Source organism: Pangasianodon hypophthalmus, chromosome 13 (genome assembly GCF_027358585.1).
Source record: "Pangasianodon hypophthalmus isolate fPanHyp1 chromosome 13, fPanHyp1.pri, whole genome shotgun sequence".
Classification (NCBI taxonomy): domain Eukaryota; kingdom Metazoa; phylum Chordata; class Actinopteri; order Siluriformes; family Pangasiidae; genus Pangasianodon; species Pangasianodon hypophthalmus.
Genome location: NC_069722.1, coordinates 17,360,850 through 17,387,402, shown reverse-complemented (window position 1 = coordinate 17,387,402; position 26,553 = coordinate 17,360,850). Strand labels below are relative to the sequence as shown.

Below are 26,553 nucleotides of genomic sequence, written 5' to 3'. Positions count from 1 at the left end.
AACCTAACACGGTGTCTGTAGCAGTGCATCAATGCTTGAAGTCGTGAAGGCAGTCTACACACAAAATTGGCTTCCAAACATTTTCAGTGATATGTGATAGAATCCCTTGTGAAAAAACAGACAACTTGAGTTGTGCTGAAATATTTATATACTTCAGGTATGGTATTTTGGCACCACTCTTTCTATACTGATTCAAACTGACTCACTACTGAGTGGTAGCTGGAATATATTGGAACTACAATTTATATATAAGTAGTATTTATATATAAATACACTTTTATATGTTATTTTGGCCACAATTATGATATAATTTGTGTTATTCTGTGCCACAGATGAACCCCAGAACATATTAAAAGTGTGTTTCAATAATTTTTTTCATGTGCTCTTCAATAGCAAATCAAGTTATATACTTCCAGTACATAACTACCATTTTTACAAATATTCAAGCATATTCACACAACCCTTCATGTGGTCTTACATTACCCTTTTGGTACACTAAATAGTTTGTCTATAATGACTATACCATTTTTTCCCCACACATACCCAATGCATTATTTGCCACTAGTTGGTTATGGACAGTGCCATTCAGCAAAACAGTTGGTATTTACTCTATTTCACTAATAATAAGCAACAAAAATATTATTAAAATGTATTCATACCGATGAAGGTACTGACTGCACTGACTGATCTCTAACTATAGTCTACTGACAATAACTAGATTTTTAGATCATTCATTGGATTATCACTTTCACTGACATGCAGCATCACAAAAGAGCAAGTAAATATCTGAACTATAATAAAAATGGAACAAATGTGGAACAATTTCTCGAAATGTGAACATTATCAGTTGAAATAATGCCAACAGTCTTTTTTTTAAATGAGCTTGCCCACTCTAAACATGCTCTTATTCCATGACATTCTTAATAAGTCAAAAGTAAAATACAGGGTGTCCAAAAAGTCTCCATACATAGGGGACATTTTTAGCAAAATGTCTTCCAAATTTTTTTATACATAGTTTATATTATATATTTTTTCAGATCACCTTTAAGAATGCTTTTGACAAAAGAACGTATAGAAATCATTCTCATGACTGGATTGGGAAGCTGTCGCAAGGGTGGGATGGACTTTACCAGGAAATATGGCAAGCACAAGACACACAACACTGTTGCCAAACTTATTAACAAATTCAGAAAGACTGGAAGAGTTGCAGACCAACCGAGAAGCAGATGTCCATGAACATCCACTGACCACTGAAGGCATAACCGATGTGGTGCTAGCATACATAGCCCCCTGTGTGTGGAGACTTTTGGGACATGCAGTAGTTTTAAAAAATGTTGGAGCTGCTTGCTGTGTTGTGATTAGCAAGTGGGGCAAAGTACCATTTTGTAATTGTCTTGAATTTATAAACAGAACAGGTTGGGAGAATCCAGATCTGACACGTCATTCTAGCTCTTGGAATGAAAAAGTGGTTTAAAACATAGAAGAGAAATAATTTTAGTCCAATTTCTATTAATACTGCATTTAAATAGCTTGTAATTCTGTTTCAATAAAATACCAGAAAAAAATGTGCTTTAATTATTGATGGCGATTATGACATTTGAATAAAAAATGATGTAGCAAATATTGTCAGATAAGCATGTGGAAATGCACTACACATATTAATGTAAATTTATAGAAACACAATTAATATTCAATTTATTTGGAAATATGCAAATGTGGAACAATTGCACAAAATGTGATCATTCCAAAAGAACATTATCAGTTAAAATAATACCAACAGTTTTTTTAAATGAGCTTGCCCCTGCAGTGTTATTGTATATAATAACTATTTGTCCTTAGTTTACTTTTTTGTAAATAGATTTTTCAATTTTTTTCATCCCATTCATACAATTGCTTATGGTGAATCCATTCCTTCCCTATATTTTTGTGTGTTTTGGAACTCCAGGTTTTACTGCTTCTTCGTCTTCTAAACAGTCACAAATGTCTTGCGAGTATCATAAGCAACTGAGATTTGAACTTTAAACATAAAAACAATGGCTATTACAATTCTGCTGATGAATAAACAAGTAAGGACAAAAGAACAATATCAATAATAAAGGCAAGAGTTCAACAGAATCTGATGTTGCAGGTTTAAATACTGTTCCCACAAGCAACCACTATGCATTCATTTCAGTGGACAGTTCTGCTGAATCCACGTTTTGCATGACTTGCAAAATCTGTTTTACTGTGCGGCAGCAAAAGTTCAGCAGAGCCAAACATTATACAAATCAATGTGCCTGGTGCATGGAGGCAAGCAAAAGAAATGGCATAGAAATGCCCATAAGCTGGAAGAAAAAGTGCTTTGGCAACAAAATTTGCAAGTGGATATGTGCAGTAAGAGTCCTCTCATCATCTTTGTCCTTTAATACTACACACATCAATATTACACCGAACTACACTGAACATTCTTCCATAACAAACATCTGACTCTGAGCCATGAAAAAAATAACACTACTCTTAGATGAGTAGCTGTTAATCTGAACAAAGACCGGTGACATTTATGGGGATTTAGCATAGCAAAGTGTAGGACAAACTATGATAGAAAATTCAATACATTTATAGTGTTGTGATGATGCAAAACAAAGTATTCCTCAGGACAGGTCTCTCCAATCTCCAGTCCTGGTCTCAGTGTTTCTCCAGGGCTTTGGTCAGCAGATCATTTAAGCGAGAGATCATTGGCCGAGGGTCATCATTCAGACCAGCTGTGATCATAGCATTGTCAAAAATCTGAAACATCAAACATTGAAGGGATGACTGGTGATATATAGACAAGTGTTAGAATATTGGCTAATACATTATACAAAACGTATAAACTTTATTGTATATAATAACTTTTTTAATATATATTAAAAAAAAGTTATATACAATAAAGTTTATATGTTTTGTATAATGTATTTTTTTTATATATATATATATATATATATATATATATATATATATATATATATATATATATATATATATATATATATATATAAAACACATTATATAAACTTGTTGAAGTAATATCCAAATCACCCAAATCACCAGTTTGACCTCTAATGTCTGACAAACCTGCTCAAGAAGCAGCTGGGCAAGATCTGGATTAGAGTCTTTCAGCACATGAAGCTTCTTGATGAGGTCATGCCTGCAAAAAAAAGGCAAAATGTTCCACCGTCAAAACACAATTCTGTATGACAGTGATAAAAAATACTTTATTAAGAATGCTCCCATATCAGATTTCTGTAAACCTCTTTTGTTCCTGTGTCAGGCACTATAAATAAATAAAATTGGATTTAACTGAATGATAGCATAGGCTTGTAATCAGTACTGACTTAAGAAGTGCTATTCTTTTTAACCCCACTGTTGCTAAACAGATTGCTAAAAGAAAATTCACCAAATATTAGTTCAAATTTTAACAGAGCACAGTGTTCAAAATTTTGTTCTATTATTGCTGGTATTGCATCCCTGTCAGCATCAGGACAGAGACAGGAGACTTTTTGTGGGAAATCAAGGGTGATTAGGATTCTCTAGCATTAATTCTCCTTTCAACTAGTACTCCTATGTTTTGTGTTTGAAACTTTTAAATTTAAAATGAAGTTAAAATTCCTGGTATTAATTATTCTTATTTGAATTTTGCTATGTGATAACTGATACTGAGAGATACTGACAGACATGCTGGTGTAATTATTTAATTAACATTTGTAATTATTTACACACATCACCATAGTCACAGTTTTTTTTTTTTTTTTTGGTGTTGACTGTATCCACTCTATAGGTATCTAGGACTTCCTCCTCCACAGGTCTGTTTTCTCTTACCCAGCGTTGATCTCCAGTGTGGGCTGCAGGATCTGTGCCCTCTCCTCCACACTACGTGCCAGCTGCTGAGTGCGAAGGAAATGTCGCACTGCTCCCATCTCCAGCACTGTGATCATGGCAGGGTGAGTGTTCAGACGAGGAGTCACCTGATAAAGCATGTAGACAAATGCCTTCAGTCTTCAATGTTACATTTCGGTTCTAATCTTCACAACAAGTTCTGACTAAACCGTTTGTCTTACCTTGACATTTGTGACTTTCTGACCAAGACAGTTCCTCATCCAGGCCATTAGATCCTCAGCATGCTGCTCACTTAATTGTTCTGATGCTAATGTTCGTGGTAAAGTGATAAAGTAAATAAGAGTAAGAAGGGGGAAAAAAAAACATACAATAAGACTTGCTCAGGTGATTGCTACAGATAATCAGTGCTTGAGCATTAAAGTGGTCATGAATTTTTTTTTTCTTTTGTTCTGGCCATAACAAAGATGCAGTTGAGAAACAACTGAGGTTTAACCTTAATAAACGTGTCAAGATCCCTATTTTATCCCTATCCCTATTTTGATAGGAGTTCATACTATCAATCACAGTGGGTATTTATTGGTAGTGGGTATTTATTGGTAGTCGATATTCTACTGCGCATTTGACAGTATCTCTTTTCTCATCTTGTGTTTTTGTTTTGGAATGAAGAAAATTGTTCCAGTGATTCCCAACACCTGAAATGTTTCCAATATGTATGGTATCTAAACATTCCAAATCTATTTTAGAGGTGTTTCTTTTCAGTAGACATGGTCTAAATAGTCAAAGCCCTAGGTTATTTGTGAAATACAGATGTAACAGAAATCAGGTTTCTGGAGCTAAATATGCAATATTACAGTTTAAGCTGAAGGTTTACATACATACCTAGGCTACTTCAAACTCAATTTTTCACAACTCCACACATTTTATGTTACCATACATTTCCTGTGTTAAATCAGGAACGTATTTTATCTTCATAAGAGGTCGCTTCAAAATAATAGTGAAGAGACTAATATTATTATTATTATTATTATTATTAAGCTTTTATTTTCAGATTTTTAGTGAGTCAAAAGTTACACATTATGTATTTGGTGGGATTGCCTTTTAATTGCTTAACTTGAATCAAATGCTTAGTACCCTTTCTGACCAAGACAGTAACTATAGAAGGCTTCCACAAGCTTCTCACCATACTTTGCCAGAATTTGTGCCAATTCCTCCTGACAGAATGTCAGTAAGTCAGTCAGGATGGCAAAACTCACCACTCAGACATGCTTTTCAGTTCAGTCCACAGATTTTCTGAGGGATTCAGGTCAGGGCTTTTTGATGGCCACTGCAATATTTTCACTTTGTTGTCTTCAAGCCATTTTGTTACAACTTTTGAGGTGTGCTTAAGATTACAGTTGGAATGGTGTACATTGGATTAAAAGAATCACTCTTTTTTCTCTATACATAATGCTGATCATTATGGCCAAACATTTCAATTTTTTTACGTCTGAGCAGAGAACACTCATCAAAAAAAGATGGTGATCACCTGCAAACTTCATTCTGGCTTTTTTTATGCAGCTCTTAGAGTAGGGGCTTCTTCCTTGCACTGCAGTCTTTTGGGCCCAGGATGATGTATACATTGGCAGCTGATGCCTCCAACTCCTTCGCCAATTCATTTGTTTGCTGTCTTGAGGTTCATTTGAACCTTTCGGACCAAAGTTTGTGGTTAATTGTGCATCCTTCTTGAACCATGCAGTGTCTGTGTGGTCCCAAGATTTTATTATATTTGCATACAATTGTTTGTACAGGTGCTTATTATACCTTCAGTTGAAAGTGTAAACGAAAACACTGGAAGTGCATTAATAAACAATAATTAGCGTAAAGGAAATTAGCGAAGGCTTAGAAAACTGTTAACAAAGAATGCTGTTTATTTGAACACCATGCTAAATTTTTTAGTTTATTGTTTTCAGTTTCAGAGTCTTTGTCTTCTCTCTCATTGTATGTTTTTGTTCGTTTCTTGAAAAGTTACATTCAATAGTTTTGGCACAAGTTAGAGGGGGAAAAAAAAAGAGCTCCTCATATAGCTCTATCCTCAAGTCATACTACAGAACTCATCTTACCTGGCTTGTTGGCTTCAAACTTTTCTTCCTTGTAGTGGTCAACTACAATGTCGGTTTCGACAGAGATCAGCTGCTTCTTGTCGAACTCTCGGAGGTGGAGCAGGGTTAGCTCATCAAACTGCTCATAACAGAAGAGCACCTACAGGGTGAGCCAGAAAAGACAGGATGAAATCAGGGCATTAGTGGACAATTTAGAATCAGCTAAAGTCTGGTTACATTTAAGATCTGTGTCTACCATTATGACCATTCTATCCAGACATGTGGAAGATTTTCACAATGGGTTATTCTGCTTTTGAAACAGGTGTAGTATAGATACAATGCTATTTCTTTTAGCAATTCTCTAAAAGAAGCTAGTGCAATTCTCTTAACAAAACATTCTAGTAAATTCACAAAACACATTCATCACCACTTCTGTGAAGTAAGCTATATAAATAGTGATTATAGTGAAAATGTGAGACTAGGTTGCACAATTGTTATTTTTCCCCATAGTTCCAACCATTATTTTTATATAATCTTGAAATGTCTTCTGACCTGGAATATTTTGGGCTCACCTCCATGTCCTTCATTTTCATGGCCTCATAGTACGGAGAGTGTTCAGCCAGATGGCGACTGGGAGCACACAAGTAGTAGATGTTCCTGGTGCCTGCCTTCATGCGCGAGGCATAGTCCATGAGGCTGGTTTGCTGCCCAGCAGGCAATGCTGAGGACTCAAAGCGGAGCAGCTTGGCTATGTCCTCCTGATGAATGGCAAATTAAAATAATTAAAAACATGATACAAATCTAACATGTACAAACATAATTAATTGACATTATTAAATAGGTTCACTAGGTCCTAGAATATGAAGTGTTACCTAGAAACTTTTAGCCACAGAAACTGTGCGCTAACTATCTAGTTAACTTGGCTAATGTTATTGATGAAGAATGTCTAGTTGTTATTGTAAGTATTCACTGATTAAGTATGAACCTCTATTTGGAAAAAAAAAAAACTAGTAATTACAGAAAAGTCTTCTCAGTTTTCATTACTTCTCAGCTTATTTTCATACTTAGCTTCTTACTATTAGCTTTGCCTTTGTGGTGAATTTACCACAGACTGCAAAAGAAAAATATTTGATGTTGATATTTCTGCATTTCTGAAGGATTAATTTTCTGAAATTCATTTTTCTGTTATTTTCTTTTGGCTGGTTCACATTGGGAGGGACTATACAAGATAGAGCTGACATCATAGTTACCAAAGTACCCTTTTACGCGAACAACAGAAAATAAACTAACTTAACTAATAGTTAATAAGACACTCACAGCTGCATGATAGCTGTCAGTTAAATTAGAGGACAGTAAAGCTAATTTCATTAAGCTAACAATTTTATTAAATCAGACGTAATAAACACGCTGCTTATGCACATCGCAAGAGCACTATGCTCTACTTACCAGTGAATCTTTTTTAACTGGCTGGTAGGAGGAGGTAGCAGTGGAGTTCACACAAACCACAAATCTTACCTGATTTCAACAATTTCTGCTAGAATGTACAAAATACATCAACACACCATATAAAAACTAAAGCATCGTGGATGCTTCCCTGTGTCATTCCCATGCGGTTTTCTACCACTAGCACTGTTCAGGAGGGAGACACTGCTGTCAGTATGTGAGCTGACATGCCAACACAGTTGTTGTCACGTCAGTTCTAAATATATCATAGTTTATTAAATTATATTAAATCATAGTTATGGAAATATGTTTCTTGAAGCTGGCAAATGCTTTTTAAACATTTTGCCTGGGGCACCATGTGAAAAATTATTATACAATGGTCAGTATAGTACAGATGACTTGGTTTCTCTAACCTTAATACCCTGCTCAGTGCTGGTGACAATGCCTTCTCTCATAAAAAGCCCATAGTCCTCAAAGAAGTGAGCATATTTCTCCGGCTCTTTCTTGCTCTGGTCCAACAGGAAACGAATGATTCGCTGCTGCAGCACATCCCGCAATTTCCTGAGGAACAGAGAGAAAAGAGCAAATAATGAGCTAATAATTTTTGAAAATATTGTTTACTCAAAAACTATTTCGCTAAGCAGCAAAATTTGAAAAGTCAGGAATCAGGAATCTTTAATGACACCACTGCTTCTTGCACTGACTGAACTTTTAGTGTTTGTTATTAAATGCAGTAAATTAGATTACATGTTTTACCTGATGAGAGCACTCTCCTGTAGTAACTCTCTGCTGAGATTCAAGGGGATGTCCTCACTGTCCACCACTCCTGCAATATACACACATGCACATATACATATTAAAAATCCTGCTATTTCTTTGAGGTTGACGATTTAAAGACCTTCATAGGTCATTTGTTTCTTTAACGTTTGAACAATTTTTTATTCTATATAGATTTTTTTCTATATAGATTCTTACCTCATTTTTCTCTAATTTGCTAATTTGCTAATTCTCATCCATTAACTACGCTAACACATTTTCTCGACGCAACTAGAAGCTAGCTACTGCATCTTTTTTTTTTTTTTTTTTTTTTTGGAAGTGCTGTTCATGCTGTGTCACAGGGCAACTGAACATTTGGAGGAAAGCGCAAACGGACTTCTTCCACATAAAGGAGCTCATGATTGATTAGCGACACTCAGGAGAGACAGTAACATCTCTCTCTCAAGCTACAAATGTTACTCCTGAGATACCAGTAATCCTGACTCCTTCTGCTCTCCAGACCTGCCTGATCCATCCTGACGCCCCACTTCTATTTGGAGCCTCCATCACCTGAAAATCACACGCTCCTGCTGAAGATGGCCCCGCATGGATAGCCTAAAGATCACCATGGGATTACCATGAATGGTACTGTAGATTCAGTTTGTTCTATACTGAGAGAAAAACAATTTTATAAGGCAAACAAGCATTTGAGTGTGTGTAGCAGTGCAGATTTCGAGATGTGGGGGTTAAAAGTTTCCAGCGAACTGCTGGAGTTTAACTGCTCCTATGTTAATCAATGCAGCCTTGTCACCGGCTGTGCAAGGTCAGTAGTGCCCCTCTGGTCATGTGTACACTAGCCTGAGTGAAGCTCCCTCATGAAGCTGGTTGAAAAGATACTGTTACTCATGAATACTGTTAAGCATTTAAAATATAAAATAGTTTGGGTTTGTTTACCAGTTTTCCTGGTTACTTAATTAACCTGGTAAATTCCAAATGTGTTATTTCATAGTGTTAATGTCTTCATTATGAGTGGGTATGACCAAACTCTTCACTGGTAGTGTACTGAAATATTTCTTACCATAATGATTACAACTGCTCATTTGAGTAAATTGCTGAAGTGGCTAAACTCAAAATTTTACAAAGCTGTTGAAATGAACACTGGGCCAACCTTGCAAGAAGCGCAGCCACTTGGGCAAAATGTCTGTAGCCTTGGTCTGGATCAGGACTTTCCGGCTGTACAGAGCCACTCTGGAGCCCATCTCCCTGCTCACGTCAAACATGGTTGGCTTCTACATTCATACACGAACAACAAAAAATGTCAGGCAACTGAAAAATCAAACACGTGAAACATGGTATGCTGCTCCTAATTCCAGTAACTACGCTAACACATTTTCTCGACGCAACTAGTTCAACTCACCATCTCAGGAACATAGAAAATGCTGCGTATGTTGAGGGGAGCATCAGCACGGTAGTGCAGTGTGTAGCGAGGTTTATCATACGCCTTAGCTACATAGCGATAAAACTCCTCATGCTGCCACTCACTGATCTCTTTGGGGTCCATCATCCAGAGAGCCTAGAGAGGAAATACACAGGCTTCTAAGGAAGCAACCTATAAAGCTCACACTGGGGTTTTGTTTATCACCTAATCAGATGTATGTGTGTAAATTAACAATGTTATAGTATTTTATACCAGAGCACAGTTCAATGCTCGTATATTAGTGATCAGAAGGTGTGCATTTTTGTATTACGGCACTGGTAGATCCGGCTGTATCATAAAGTATAAAGAGTTTACTTACCTGCAGTGTGTTCAGTCGTCGGCCATTCAGGTAAATGGGGAAACTGACAAAGTTGCTGTACTTCTTCACAACCTCTGTAGGACAGAAAATTTAAATACAAATAAATATGAACAATGATCGAGTGGACTGCTGATAAAAAGGCAACATATAAATAACCAGTAATCTTTTATTTATAAAGGTTACCTTTAACACAGTCCTCAGAAGAAAACTCCTTGCATTCATTCTTCAGGTGCAAGACAATTTTAGTGCCCTGTCTCACCCCACTGGCCTCAGCAATCTGGAACACTCCTGAGCTGCAGAAAAATTTTCCTTCAAAAACTTTCAACCCTCCTTTTTCCCCCCATATTTGTCCCCAATTTGGTCACCTCCAATTCCAATTTCCACCCACCAGCCAGCTCTCCCCTACCAAATGACAGGTACAAACTGGGGAGGGTGAAATTTAGTCTTAAATAAAAGCTATTTAAGACTAAACTTGGATTGTGAAACCTTAAAAAAAAGTTCACAATTAAGAGAATAGCTTATATAAGTTTTTATCATCATCAATAATCTCCGAGTTTTTGTTTTCATTTGTTGTACTGTTTCTTTTGTCACCTCTTCTCAGCAAGACTGCAAATAGAGGTCATCTACTTCAGATCTGCCTAAAACCATCACTAGAAGGTACATTAACATTCAACATGGCAAATATTGAGCTTGTTCAGTGTGTCGACTGCAGGATGTACCAAGATACATGCAATGCGTAGTTAGCTTGTGGGAAGACTGTATGCTAGCATGTATCTGCGTGCCACATTTACTCATAATCCCCCTCTCTGCATCGTGTTGCAAATATGGGGTAATGTACACTCACAGGTCACTCTAACAGGAACACCTGTACACCTGCTCATGACATGGCAGCAGCGCAATGATGTGGCAGCAGCACAATGAATAAAAATGCAGATACTCAATGATTTTACCTGTGGCATGGTTGTTGGTAACAGATGGGCTGGTTTGAGTATTACAGATACTGCTAATCTCCTGGAATTTTCACACATAACTGTCTCTAGAGTTTACACAGTATGGTGGGAAAAACAAAAAACCATCCTGTGAGCGCAGGGCTTGCAGGCTGAAACCCCTTGTCGATGAGAGAGATCAGAGGAGAATGACCAGACTGGATTGAGATGACGAGAAGTAACTCGAACAAGCACTCTTTACAACCGTGGTGAGCAGACAAGCATCTCAGAATGCACAACACACCAAACCTTGTTTTGTCTAGTTTCAGTGAGTGTGTGTTCATAATAGACTCAGATTCTTGTTCTTGCCTCAAGGTTCTATGTTTTGTGCATTCTGAGATGCTTTACTGCTCACCACAGTAAAGTGTGATTATAAGTTACTATATCCTTTCTGGGAGCTTGAACTGGCAATTTTCCTCTGACTTCTCTTATCAAGAAGGCATTTCTACCCACAGAACTGTCACTCACTCCATGTTGGTTTTTTTTATTTAAACAAAATTCTGTGTAAACACTACTTGTGTGTGAAAATCCCAGGAGATCAGCAGTTTCTGAAATCAGCCCATCTGGTACCAACATGCCACGACCAAAGTCACGGAGATCACATTTTTTCTTCATTTTATTCCATCAGTTAATATACGGACACAGTACTTGGTTAAACAATAGAGTTATCACAGCTAGCTTGTTGCTATTGCAAGTCACTATTATCCACTGTGGTTGCTGTAATTTCGGTCCAGAATGTTGCATGTACAGTCAGGTCTATTATTATTTGGACACAGATTTGTAATTTTGCCTCTGCATAGCAAAATAATGAAGCAATCATGATGTGATTGACTTTCAGCTTTATTCAAGGGGTCTAACAAAATATATTGCATTATCCGTTTAGGAAATATTATTCTTTACATAGTCCCTCCATTTTCACAGGCTCAAAAGTAATTGGACAGGTGACTGATAAGCAGTTTCATGGCCAGGTGTGGACAGTTTCCTTATTATTTCATGACAAATTAGATAAAAGGTCTGGAGTTGATTCCAAGTGTTTGCATTAGGTTTGCATTTGGTAGCTGTTCATGGGAACTCTCACTATGCGAAATGTCCAGAGAGGTGTCGATGCAAGTGCTGGAGGCCATCATCAGGCTGAAAAAACAAAACAGACCTATCAGACAGATAGCAGAAACTTTACAAATGGCCAAATCAACAATTTTGTACATTGTTGAAAAGAAGAAATTCCACTGGTGAGCTCAGCAACACCAAAAGGCCTGGAATACCACATAAGATAAGAAAGTGGATGATTGCAGAATTCTTTCCTTGTTTAAGAAAAAACCCTTCACAACATCTAGCCAAGTCAAGAACACCATTGAGGAGGTAGGAGTATCACTATCAAAGCCTACATTCAAGAGACACCTTCATGAATGTAAAAACAGATGGCTGTGAGTGCTGATAGATGTAGCAGGATGAATTGTGAAGTGTATAGAACTATACTTTCGGCTCAGATTCAGTCAAATGCTGGAAAACTGGTAGGATATCACTTCACAGTACAGATGGATAATGACAAAAATGTCCTGCTAAAGCAACCCATTTCCTTTCTTAAGGCAACAAAATGGAATGTTGTTCTTTTTAAATGGCCGAGTCTGTCACCTGACCTCAACCCAATTGAGCATGCTTTTCAATTACTGAAGTCAAAACTGAAGGCAGAAAGACCCACAAGCAAGCAGCAACTTTTGCAGTAGATTGCAGTAAAGGCCTGGCAAAACATCTCAAGAGAGGAAATTCAGCATTTGGTGATGTCCATGGGTTACACACTTTAGGCAGCCATTGACTTTGCATCAAAGTGTTAAAAATAATCCTGAACGGTTAACGCAATATTTTTGTTAAACCCCTTGAATTAAAGCTGAAAGTCTAGACTTCAAACATATCTTGACTGCTTCATTTCAAATTTATTGTGGTGACGTACAGAGGCAAAATTATGAAAATTGTGTCACTGTCCAACTACTTACGGACCTGACTGTGTGTTTGAAGTTCACTGTAGTACAATAGTACCAATATCTACTCAGGCTGTATCTGTAACTGTAAAAGAGAGGTAAAAGTAGCTTTTTATGAGCTTTACGTGCTCTGACATGACATCATTACAACTTGCAAATTACCACTTACAAGCCACAACAAGCACAGCATTAAACACAAGTAACATTGAAGAGCTTCGACTGCTCATACTGCTGAATACACACAAGTTAAAACACTTTAGAAATGCTAGAATTTGCTTTCATAATTAAGCACAGAATGTTTCTTCCCCCAGCATTTTGTTTCAAAACAAAATTATGTCCATGTTAAGTATGAATACTTCACTCTGAGCGAATGTCCTGACATATTCGCAGATCAAGATCTTGACAATGGGTGACAACTCGGCAGCATATTCACAAAGCCAAAGCTAACATTTAGGTTCACTCACAGGAGCGCCACTCCTCTTTGCTTCACACCAAACATTGCAGGTAATATTAGGGTCTTAGGAAAGTATAAGTTTTCGAAGATAGTTTTTCCATGTAGGAGGTAACGATATACACAATCAGTCTGAGGATATGAAGAGTAATATTGCAGAGGTGTGTAAATTAGCAAAAACTAATTAGCTCTGTTCCTATCCCAATGCAGCATGGTGATGTAGCTTACAGCAGGTTATGGTCGCTGAACTGCTGGATGTCTAGGTGATGCTCTGAAAAACATTTGAAAATTGGAGTAGTTTTGAGGGCAAAGTTGGCCTTTTAGAGTGGAACCATATCCATTCTACTCGGGAAGGTGTTACTCTCATTTCTTGCAGCATAGTCTCATAGTCTCAGAACAGGCCTAGTTAATTGGTGACAATCCACCCCCCCCTACTTTTTTTTTGTGTTAATAGCTTTTTATTTTAGATAAAGGCACAGATCTGGAGGGTTTATGGGCATACAGTGTTCTGGTAAACTGGGATGTTTGGATGCTGTCACCCTCTCACTCTCACACGTTAACTCACGTTTGTTGACGATGGAGTGGCAGGTAGCTTTATGTCCCAGCATGCTCTCATACCTGTGTTACCTTCTGGTGCGCATTAGTTTTAGTTACGCTGTCATAGCTAATCTTGCTGGAGTCCCTGCTTGCACTCTGCACACAACATACATCTTCTTAAACCATTACAGGGGCCATCCTCTGCAGAAGCGAGTGATTTTTCTGGTGAAGGAGGTTGGGCGGGAACATGCCTAATAATCTGTGTGTCCCCCGCCCCCCAACCTCCTTCACCAGAAAATCACTCGCTGCTGCTGAGGATGGCCCCACATGGCTAGCTTAATGTTCGCTGTGAGATTTCTGTTGATAGCACCACACGGATACCCTATGACTTACTTGGATAGCCTAAAGACTGCACTTGCTTAAAACACTCAAGTCACAATCATTGAACAGTGGATGACTTAAAAACTTAAAACTCTACTGAAATCAAAAATGACCCTGATGTTCGTACTCAAGATTCTTTCAACTCACATAGCACTGTGTGACTTTACAGTATACAGCTGTGGATGAGTAATGACTCATAACCACACTGTATGTCACTCAGAAGAGGAAGAGTTCCCTTGGGTCCGCTTCCTCTCAAGGTTTCTTCCTCAGGGAGTTTTTTTCTTGCCAACATCACCTCTGGCTTGATCAATTTAAATTTATATCTTGATTTCTGTAAAGCTGCTTTGTGACAATGTCCATTGTTAAAAGAGCTATATAAATAAAATTTAACTGAATTAACACTTATATATGTGTACTCATTAACTAAAATTCAAAAACTGGATAACAAAATCAAGAGATATTCAAATGTTTCATTCATATACCATATTTCTGGCACCTTTTGCTTTTCTCTCTGTTACGCTACACTATAAATCTTTGCTCTGTATTGTACCCGTCTGAGGACCACTTGTATCCGGGAACACCAGGCTCTGCACTCTGAGAGTAAACGTCTACTTTGTCCGCGACCATAAAGGCAGAGTAAAAGCCGACACCAAATTGCCCGATGATGGAGCTTTTGGCCTCGGCTTGGCTCTGAAGAGCCTCCAGAAAGGCCTGAAGAACAAACAGCACATGAACAATATAACAATACAATATCATATGGTGAAGGGGTTCTGAGAGAAATCCGCTGATAAGTGACAACAGTGTGCAATGTGACAAACCTTGGAGCCAGAGCAAGCAATGGTGCCAAGGTTGGTAATCAGTTCCCCTTGACTCATCCCAATCCCAGTGTCCTAAATGAACATTTTTCAACATTCAGATAACTGTATCTGTATATAATTTGGTAAAATATCTTCATAGCTGAAACACACCTGAATAGTTAGAATGCCTCTAGCTGCATCAGTCTGAAGATGGATTTCCAGAGGTTCAGAATCTCCTCCTGCTGTAATAAGCTTATGTCGCAACTTCTCTAGCGCATCACTACCATTCGAGATGAGCTCCCTTATGAACACCTGAAACCAAGGAGTCATTAAGTTCTGAAATGTTACAAATCTGATATGTCATGAAATCAAGGCTAAAGAATATTGACCTGAACATGATATTTCAAACCCACACATTTTCAAATTTCACTCTGGAGTGATTGCAATGAACAAGCCTAACATTACAACTTAATTGTACATTATGATGAGGACTGCAATAAACTATTTTGATAAGTGGGTGATTTCTTGATTATTAAATTATTACAAATTTAATGACAACACCAACTGCTTTGAACTTTTGGGCAAACGTGGGGTCTTAAAATACAACCTAATTTCCAAAAAGTTGGGACACTGTAAAATGTAAATAAAAACAGAATGCAATGATTTGAAAATTGCACAAATCCATATTTATTCACAATAGAACATAGAAAATATAAATGTTTAAACTGAGATAGTGTACTGGTTCATGAAGAAAAAAAAAAAAAAGTTAATTTTGAATTTGACGGCTGCAACACATCTCAGAAAAGTTGGGACAGGGCCATGTTTACCACTGTGTAGCATCTCCTCTTCTTTTATACGTTTGGGAAGTGAGGAGAGGAGTTGCTGGAGTTTTTTCAAGTGGATGTTGTCCCATTCTTGCCTGATATAGGATTCCAGGTGCTCAACTGTCCGGGTCCTCTTTGCCGTATTTTTCGCTTCATGATGCGCCAAATATTTTCAATTGGTGAAAGGTCTGGCCAGTTCAGCACCCGGATTCTTCTGCCAGGAAGTCATACTGTTGTAGGACGTGCGGTATGTGTTTGGCATTGTCTTGCTGAAATATGCAAGGCCATACGCACTAATGCACCCCCATACTATCATAGAAGGTGGAACTGAGCGCTGATAAGTCAGATGGTCCTTCTCTTCTTTAGTCCGGAGAACGCGGCGTCCATGATTTCCAAAAAGAACTTCAAATCTGGACTCATCTGACCACAGAACAGTTTTCCACTTTGCCTCAGTCCATTTTAAATGAGCTTTGGCCCAGAGAAGACGCCAGTGTTTCTTGATCATGTTCATATATGGCTTCCTCTTTGCATGGTACAGCTTTAATCTGCATTTGTGGATGGCACGGCGAACTGTGTTTAATGACAATGATTTGTTTAAGTGTTCCTGAGCCCAAGCAGTGATATCCATTACAGAAGCATGCATGTTTTTGATGCAGTGCCCTCTTAGGGCCCGAAGATCACAGGCATCCAATATTGGCCTTGTCCCTTACGCACAGAGATTTCTCCAGATTCTCCAAATCTTTTTATGATATGTACTGTAGATGATGAGATGTTTAAATTCATTGCAATTTTATGTTGTGGAAAATTATTCTGAAATTATTTCACTACTTGCCCGCGCAGTATTTCACTGGTCGGTGAACCTCTGGCCATCTTTACTTCTGAGAGACTCTGCCTCTGTAAGATGCCCTTTTTACACCCAATCATGTTACTGGCCTGTTGCCAATTAATCCAATTAGTTTTAAATTATTTAAATTAAATTATGTTCTTTCAGCTGTTTCTTGTTAGTATTATTTACTTTTCCAGCCTTTTGTTGCCCCCCGTCCCAACTTTTTTTGAGACATGTTGCTGGCAATAAATTCCAAATGAGCTAATATTTTTCATAAAACAGTAAAATGTCTCACTTTAAACATTTCATACGTTGTCTATGCTCTGTTGCAAGTAAAATATGGGTTTATGTGATTTGTACATCTTTGCATTCTGTTTTTATTCGCATTTTACAAAGCATCCCAATTTTTTTGGAAATGGGGTAGTATGAATCATTTAAATTGTTGTGCTCTTAAACTTTCAACAAATGTAAGCCAGTAAATTCCTCGGGAAGGGGTTTCTGTGCAATACTTATGAGCACCTCAGGCTGGGCAATATAACAACAATGTTACTGTGATAAAATATGCCACCATACACTTTTTATGAGACATAAGGGGAAGTTTGGTACTTATAACACTGACTGACCCTGTTGCTCCTCACATAAACAAGCAGCTGATGGTTTACTTTCACTCCTTGTGAAAGATCTATTTTGCAGATGTTAAATAAAAGCGTCACAGAACTCATTTATCACAGGTTTTTAAATGCAGAACTCCTGCTTTGCTGGCACTGACAAAGCTAAATGTATTACAAACATCTCTTCAAGCATCATAATATGATTTGATATTTTTTGCCATATTCTATGAGCACCTAGAATATTGCATCTCTTTTTCTGACATTGCTAGATAACACAACACTTCTCCATAATGTATGGAGGAAAATAAATTTGATACAATTTATTTTATAGCAATAGCAAAAGCAATACTGAAGTGTGAATACAGGCCAAGCCTAACTATTGTTTTTTGTCATGCTTGTATGAACAGCATTTACTAAATTTGGATGTGGCCTAATAATCCGACTGACTAAATTGGGATTGTGAATAAACATTTGTGTAATCATTGCAATCAGAATAGACTAAACCAATTGAGGCCAATCTAAATGTAAAATTAAAAATCAGATGTTGTGAGTAAATGTTTTTAACATGTAAACCCTGTATCTGATTATTATCACTCTTTGCTTAGTCATTTGAATTACAACACATGTTGACCAAAGCAGATGGTGCAGAATGGTCCTGTGGGGAAACAGAGCTCATTACACATTTTAAATGAATTAAAAACAATTATATAGTTATATGGGTGGTAAAATGAGCATCAAACAAATATTAGATGGCAGTTGCGGAATGCAAATTCATCACAGTGAAGTTTGCTCAACGTTTAATATTTACCAGACATCCAAAAAGTGCTCTCATTTTTTTAACAAAACATTGAGCTACACTGTTTTTTGTGCAGTTATTCCTAGACAATATCTTTTAAGATTTATATTATTAGAAGATGATTAAAGGCAATCTGTTTTTTATATATATATATATATATTTGCAGGATGTGATAACAAGGGTGTTTGCCATATGTCAAGCCAATGTCTTGGCTTTTTAGCTAAGGGAATTACAAAAATGGGCTTTTCTTAGCCAAGTATTTTAGCTATACCTTAAAACCAAATGCTACTGACAAACTATAACTGCCGATGGGACAGTAGTGCAGACCATATAGAAATGCCAAATCAAATCAATCAATAAATGCATGAATAAACAGAGTAATGAGTTTTGCGTCAACCATTTAATTATTATTATTATTATTATTATTATTTATGCTTACTTTTCATTATTTTATTCCTTCAGTTTTCTAAAATATTTTTAGGCAGAGACATTAATGTTAAATCACCTATTAAAAAAAATTATTAATGCTTACTTTTCATTATTTTATTCCTCCAGTTTTCTAAAATATCTTTAAGCAGAGATATTAATGTTAAATCGCCTATTTAAAAAAATTCCATATCCATAGGCTCTGCCATCTTTCAAATGTTTCCCTCCTTTGGTACAGTAATTTCATAATATATCATAATAATAATATAGATTTATAATACCTGCTTTATTGTGATATTGTAATACAAATTTAAATTTAAACATTGTAATAAAAATCACTATGACATGTGACTATTGTACAGTATGTGATCATTTTGTGTGCATGTGTTAGGTGCAAGTTTTATTTATTTATTTTTTAAATGTATATGTATGTTTGGTGAGATATAGGTCTTTGTTCTTGTTTTATAGCGGTTGTGACCACATATCACAGCTTGTAAAACTGGTGTTGCTAAATTAAGGCCAAAATAGTGTCAAAAATGTTTTCGCCACTCAGTGAAGTGACATTGTTAGTTACAAAAGAACTGTTAACTTAAGATATTTCAGGTTAATATGGCTTAAGTTAACATATTAACAAGCTGTGAACATATTAACATGTCATACAGTTATATGACAAGTTACCTTTTTAAATATTTTTCAGCATTCATTACCTCTTTCTCTGAGTACAAAGATCTGGCCACAATGTCCAGCAACTTCTTTGTTTCTGCCTGGAACTCATGCTTGGAGTAGGATCCTTTATTTAAAAAAAAGAAAAAAAAAAAAAAAAAGGATCAAGTTACTAAATATTTTCCCTTGTGGGAAACTTTCAGCGCTAAACTGAAGTGGAAAGCTTGCCCATATTAGGGAGGTCACGGAGTATGAATATATTATTTGGATTGAACAGTCTTAAAAGGACATTAAAAAAACAGATACAAACAAGACAGACAGATTATTCTGGTTTTTTTTTGTTGCTTGTTTGTTTAATTTGGAGATAGCTTCCAGAAAGCTTCGGACTAGGTGTGTGCATAGGCATCCCATATTTCTACATACTGTATTTCTGTACAAACAAAAGAAATATGATCTTATATACTGATCCGCCACTCCATGCTATTCCCAGGACAACATATACTGATCCGCCACTGCACGCTATTCCCAGGACAACATATCTCTATGGGGCTCTTCAAAAAATGTAATTAATTAAAAAAAAATATTGTAAACGTGTACATTCATTGTGCATGTTTCTTACAGTCGTTATACTGTGTCCCAGCTTTATATAGGATTCTGATAGTGTGTCCAGTGAAATTTTCTGATCTTCCAGGAATGTAACCCAAACACTGAAATAAATCTGATAAAATGTTATTAAATGGCTATTGTCTGTAGCCTAAATAACAGTTTCTCAATTTGAGAATTTTCAAATGCTTTCTCAACTTGGGCATTTTCAAATGCTTTGAAGCATAGCTTGCATACTCACTCACATTAGGTAGAACATAAAATACTTGCCAGAAAGTTTCACAGGGTGCCTGGTTCAGTTGTTGAATAAAGTTGTTCTGCAAACTGCTATTAGGTCAATCCGTGGGAAATCACCTGAGGCCTCTTGACTAATCATCTCAGATTTGCTTTATACTTTCTGGAAATAATGTCACTATTGCCAATAAATTGTGAGCAAAATTTCAGGTTGGTATCTGCTTTATTTTCTGAGATACAGAGGCTTTCAAAAGGGAGAGTGGTCCTAATTTTTTCGGCGAAAATGTCTGTAAAAAAAAAGTTACAAAGTTCCGTATGTCATTACTTTTGAATTTTTCATGCTAGATGCATGAAATTTTCAGGGACTGTTGTCTAGTATAAGATGTCTTTAACTTCTAAAATAGAAGGTCCAGAGTTGCCTATTTACGGCCTGCTAAACATGAAAAAAAAAATTTCTTTCATGGTTTGGAGCAACTTTGGCCTCCACATCTCCACATTAAAGCAAATCAGACATTTCAAATTTTCATATCAATTACTAAAGTTATAGTTCTTTTTTAGCAATTAGGTGTGGCTGAAAGAATGCCTCACCTATATTTCAATCGGAAGGCCAGATTGGAATTTTCAAAGAAATACAGAGATGAGCCACCAAAGCTCTATAACCAAAATTAACTTCTACCAAACTGATGTTAAGGCCAAAGTGTGGAGAAAGAAATGTTCTGCTTATGGTCCAAAATATATGGAGCACACTGTGAAATATATGACTGCATTGTGATTCCCATTCGAAAACCTGATTCATCAGACCAGGCCACCTTCATCCATGGTCCAGTTCTGATGCTCACGTGCCCATTGTAGGTGCTTTCAGCAGTGGACAGGGGTCAGCATAGGCACTCTGACAGGTCTGTGGCTACGTAGACAGCTGCAATGCACTGTGTGTTGACATCTTTCCATCACAGCCAGCATTAACTTTTTCAGCAATTTGTACTACAGTAGCTCTTCTGTGGGATTGGACCAGATGGGCTATCTTTCGCTTCCCATGTGCATTAGTGAGCCTTGGGCGCCCATGACCCTGTTGACTATTAAAAGTTTCTTCCTAAAAGCAGGTGATTCTGACCAGCCTAACTGAGACATTGGCTACATTTACATGCCCATCAAATTCCGTTTAAGGGCTATATTCAGGTTGCAGCCATATTCTGAATACGATGTTTATGTGTGTACAGGCTTCGGAATATTCCTGTATACATGGTTGTTGTAAGTATGCCCGAGATGCCATTCCCAAATACCTAGCCTACAGCTAAGCATCTGTTAGCACCCACAATTCCTTGTGGACTGGCCATGCGCATGTATCTTCTTTCAGTGGATTTTCTGAATAAGGTGTTTACATGCAACAAATTTCAGATTAAAACAGGCATATTCCAGGGGTAGGAAACAGAATTTGGGGAATTAGAATATTGTCTTAATCTGAATCGGGCAATTGGATTGCAGTGTTTACATGACTCAATACTAATTTGAATATTGCAAAATTCCTATTAATATCAGAATATTGATGTGCATGTAAACGTAGCCAGTGAGGAACATGTTGAGGTCAGGGAGATATATGATCCTGGTCATTAAAACAAAGATAAATAAAATGTTATTAGCAGCCATGTCACAAAGCAATATTTTTTGTTAGTGGAAAGTTTTCTTGTTCTCGGTTGTTTGTTGCATTCATAGGTCTGTTGACTATTTTATTTAGGCTTATTTAAATGTTGATTGTATGCAAAAAATTAATTAAACATTAATTTTACTCAATGCTGTCATTTTTGTATAGCCCACAATTTCAGTGTTTTAATTAACGTATGACCAGAATTATACTTATTTGTCCGGTAAACTGAAACGTTCCTGGACACTGTGACCGAACCAAAAATTCCTAGCGGAAACTAAACTTGCATTGGCTAATTAAATCATGCTCTTTCAAGTTGGACAATTCTTTTTATGGTAGACCATGTCATACATGGGCCTTATGCATTTGGAATATAGGAGTGAGATGATTAATTTTTAACACCTTATCAATCAGGAAGTTTGAGTTCTTTCGGACATACACTCACTGAACACTTTATTAGGAATGCTGTGCTAATACTAGGTAGGGCCTCCCTTTACTCCCAAAACAGCCTCAACTCTTCACTGCATGGATTCCACAAGATATCGGAAACATTCCTCCACCAGCCTGGACTGCTGACATAAGGCAGGTTGAGTACATGGATTCATGCTGTTGGACCCAAATTCTGACCCTACCATCTGCGTGCTTCAGCAGAAGTGGTGATTCATCAGACCAGGCTGCGTTTTCCCAGTCTTCAACTGTCCAGTTTTGGTCAGCCTGTGCCCCCCTGCAGCCTATACTTTCTGGCCTTGGCTGACAGAAGTGGAACCCGATGTGATATTCTGCTGTTGCAGCCCATCTGCCTCAATGTTCAGAGTGATTGGCAGACTTGCGTGTGTGAAAATCCCAGGAGATCAGCAGTTATAGAAATACTCAGACCAGCCCGTCTGGCACAGTCAAAATCACTGAGATCACATTCGCCCCCCCCATTCTGATCGTTGATGTGAACATTACCCAAGGCTGCCGGGCCATATCTGCATGATTTTATTCACTGCATTGCTGCCACACGATTGGATGATTAGATAATGGCATGAATGAGTAGGTGTACAGGTGTTCCTAATAAAGGGCTCAGTCAGTGTACACCTAGCTATAACATGAGTGACTGTGAAAATTATAAAGATCTGGTGCACTTTAGTTTGGAGATATAGAGGGCCAAATTTGCTCCAAATTACAAAAGAATTATTTATTTAACAATTTTTAGCAGGCCATAAAATTGACAAATCTGCAACTATGGACCTTCAGTTTTAGAAGTTAAAGACATATACTAGACAATTATCTAATTTTTTCTGCAGCATTTTTTATTTACACTAAAATCAGGGCCAGGCCCCCTTCTTAAAGCCTCTATATCTCAGAAACGAATGCAGATACAAGTCTGATGTTCTGATTACATCCCTTTTCCATATGTTAAACATGTGCAAAAAACAGGCCAACCAAACAATTTGTCAATAGGTGAAACAATTATTATAAAGCACAGTATTTTTTCTTCAGGCTACGGATGGCAACAAAATTATACCTGCTGTTGCACTCTCCTCTCAGGGAATTGGCACATTTCTGTAGCTGTAATTAACAACTGAATAAAGAGACTAATACAGGTAGTGAATCAACTGTTACCTTGAACATTCTCTGTGTCACTAATAATGCTGTGGAGAATCTCCTCTTCAGCAGTTTCTGTTTGAGTGCTATAGGAACGGCAGGTTAACTTCACACCAAAATGGCTTGGGCTCCAGAGTCTAGGTTTAGTGCTATACTGTTTCGTCCTTGTTCTTGTATTGACTAGAAAACAAACATCAGCAGGTTATGTTACACTATGGTGCACAGAATGTTTCATATTTATATTAATCCTACATAGAGGATATATTACTTGTCACTTATGGTTAAAAAAAAATCCAGAATCACGTTACATGCAGTGGCTACATTTAAGTGTTATGACATTATAACTGTGTCAAAAGAAGTCATAATCTTAAACCGACGCATTAAACTATAATATAAAGTATAAAGGTAGTGGACCGGTATATTAAAGGCCAAACAGTTTATTTGAGTGGATCTTAACATCTCTCATTACCAGCCTACAGTCAAGTAATGAATGCGAATTCTCTAAGCTGCCAATTTTATCGTTACCTCCGCTGAATGCTGCTGTGACACTCCGGCTTCGGCTGCACGAGAAAAGGCTAGCCTTTCCACAACTGTGCAGACCAAACCTGAGTAGTGTCAAACACCGGGACATCTCTCCTGTGTTGCGATTTGACCTATTACTCCAAGAAGCGGCGTGTTGGACAAGCGACGTGAAAGAAGGACCTTCTCGTGGCGCTTACTGATGACGTTATAGGGAGCGTTGAATGTGCCAGTACACATCATATTTCAGATGCTCGTGTGTAAATCTACTTAAATGTTAACCATATTCTAGAAAAAGATTGTGTATCATCCTAGGACAGTGGCATTTTTAAAGGTGGTAAGGATACAGGTGAGGTCTTTTAGGGCATATTTTGCGACTCAGGGTTGTAACTCGTAATTCCCGACCTCCGATCAGGAAAAGCCAAAGAAAACGCCCACTCCTCCAAGCCTACAAGTTCCTCCGAGTTAAGCCAGTGACGTCATATCAACATGGTACAGCATCGGCACTAAAAAAGGTAGCACTTCCTACCTTTAAATGAGTTATGCTGTATGTACAAATATTTGCTTTAGATCAATCAACTTACAGACATATTAATTTATTAAATCTATAACACTGACTATACAGTCACTGTATAGCAATGTATAAACATGGCAGCGCTTATTGAAAAGTAAGAACAAGAGGAGGGCCAAGATGGCGCTGGTATACAGGTCGATGTGACGATGCGCTGAAAACTTTTAACTCAAATATGTGATTTCCAATACAGAGAGGTCTGTAATACCCAAACTAATTTCTTAACAGTGATGCCTGCAGCAGTTTATTAATGCCGTTGCACAGAGAAAGGCCATCGTTTATGTCAGTTAACGAAGTTCTAGATTGTCGTAGCTAGCTAGTATTTAACTACATAAACTTTGATTGAAACTTTGACAAGAATGTCATGCCTACGTTGAAAGAAACTAAAATTGAGACTGATACAGGGATTCGTCAAGCCATAGCCATGCATGCAAAAAAAAAAAAAAAATCAATGGAAACTGAGTTTGAATCTGTGGCTGAGAGTTTCTCTGCTCGAATCAGCTGATGTCTGAAGTCCTACCAAGAAACACATACCAAGTGACAGTCCCCAGATTTCAAATGTAGATCTTCTTGCTGCCATCGAAAAGGTTAATAAGCTGCAAATGGATTTGCTGGAAAAGCTTTGGTCTGTTGAAAAGACTGTACAAAGCAGTTGGAGGACATGAATGGCACATAGAATAATTTGCAAAACAAGGTTGTCACTCTGGAGAATGAAAACAGCTCTTTGGCAAAGAACATTTTCATTCAAAAATGCGATGAGATGGATGCATACAGAAGATGCTGGAACTTGCAGGTGGCAGAAATTCTGGAACTAAGGGGGGCAAATGTGAAACAGAGCATTGCTGAACTTTTAGGAAAGCTGGCACTAGGCATATCTGATCAGCTGCCGAACACTTTGCGCACAGGCTTGGCCCGAACTTAGGCTCATGTGCACGGTGTATAATTGTGCTGTTCTCATCTCGTTCAGGTCAGGGGTAAGATTTGGAAAAATACCAAAACTTCCGAAGTTCTCAACTAGAGAGAAATGTACACATCTTTGAAGATGTTCCGCAAGACACAAAAGCAAAAAAGCAGAAGACATGTCTAGGCTAACATATGTGGCTCTGTCTCTACACACTGATAACCTTATGACTAAAAGGATTGATAAAATACTATTCAACTTTATGTGGAAGAACAGAAATCATTACGTAAAATTATCTGTCATGATGAATACCAACACTTGTGGAGGTATGAATGTCCTTGACTTTGCTATGTTAAATAGCTCCTTTAAAATTAATTGGCTGAAACAATTCCTTAATACTCCATCTTCTTTCTGGAATGCCATCCCACATGTTTTTTTCTCATTTATCTGGTTTGAACTTTAGTTAGCAAACCATTAACTGCTTTAAAATCCCCATTAAGTTATCAAATTTTTATAAGCAGTTGCTGTTAGTCTGGTCTTTAATTTACAAACACAATTTTTACCCTCACAGTTATATTATTTGGAATAACAATGATATCTTGTATAAGGGAAAGTCAATATTTTTTGAAAATTGGGTAAAAACTGATATTTTACTGGCAAGTGAACTTTTTAATTCTGAAGGGCTTCTTTTGTCTTACAAGGAATTTCTGATAAAATTTAAAATACCCACCACACCTAAAGAGTTCTTAATAGTCTTTGATGCTATACCTTCAGGCACTGTCATGCTTTTAAGAAAGCAACACACTAATGTAACCTTGAATTTGTCAGAGATAGACCCCTTAAATACTTCTATAGGGAAAGTTTGCTTCTCACCCATTCCTAGAAAAAATAATAGAGCAATTTGATATTTATTATAAGAACAGTTTATCACAGTCCTATATGTGATTTCTTATTGGAATGGCTTTGTTGACAGTATCTCCTGGGAAAAGGTATGGACCTTACCATTGAAGTATCTTGTAACTAACAAAGTAAGAGAGGTTTCTTTTAGATTACTACCTAGATTTTATCCTGCAAAAAAATTCATTCAAAAATTAAAAAATGACACAGACACTAAATGCTATTTTTGTAACAATTCATCAGAAACAGCTCTTCATTTATTTTGGAACTGTAATCACACTGTAAACTTTTGGTATGATCTCTGTAATATCATTAAGACCAGCATACAATCTGATTTTAATTTTGCTTATCAGCATGTTCCATTTTGTTTCCATAACTCTGGAAGAAAAGACAGCAA

The 26,553-nt window shown here is 37.2% G+C and overlaps 1 protein-coding gene across 1 annotated transcript; it reads right to left on the bottom strand.

Annotated features, from left to right (window-relative positions):
* Positions 1 to 1,668: 1,668 nt before the first annotated feature.
* On the bottom strand, positions 1,669 to 23,980 carry trap1 (TNF receptor-associated protein 1). The gene is made up of 18 exons (XM_026916268.3): positions 23,794 to 23,980; positions 23,287 to 23,448; positions 19,247 to 19,329; positions 15,228 to 15,368; positions 15,078 to 15,149; positions 14,810 to 14,970; positions 10,112 to 10,221; positions 9,929 to 10,002; positions 9,550 to 9,705; positions 9,301 to 9,421; positions 8,133 to 8,202; positions 7,790 to 7,937; positions 6,506 to 6,691; positions 5,955 to 6,093; positions 4,077 to 4,162; positions 3,838 to 3,983; positions 3,094 to 3,166; positions 1,669 to 2,766 (listed from the first exon to the last, which is right to left on the bottom strand). Exons 1-18 carry the CDS (start codon positions 23,897 to 23,899, stop codon positions 2,665 to 2,667), a joined length of 2,136 nt encoding a protein of 711 aa, XP_026772069.1. The 5' UTR covers positions 23,900 to 23,980; the 3' UTR covers positions 1,669 to 2,664.
* Between the last annotated feature and the right edge of the window lie 2,573 nt (positions 23,981 to 26,553).

Bases quoted from the DNA above. Each gene is read 5' to 3' on its own strand.
- trap1 (XM_026916268.3), bottom strand. From the start codon at position 23,899: ATGTCCCGGTGTTTGACACTACTCAGGTTTGGTCTGCACAGTTGTGGA. The intron at 19,330-23,286 runs GTAACAGTTGAT...TTTTAAATAAAG, and splicing joins TGACACAGAGAATGTTCAAG to GATCCTACTCCAAGCATGAG. The intron at 9,422-9,549 runs GTGAGTTGAACT...GTATGAATGTAG, and splicing joins TTTTCTATGTTCCTGAGATG to AAGCCAACCATGTTTGACGT.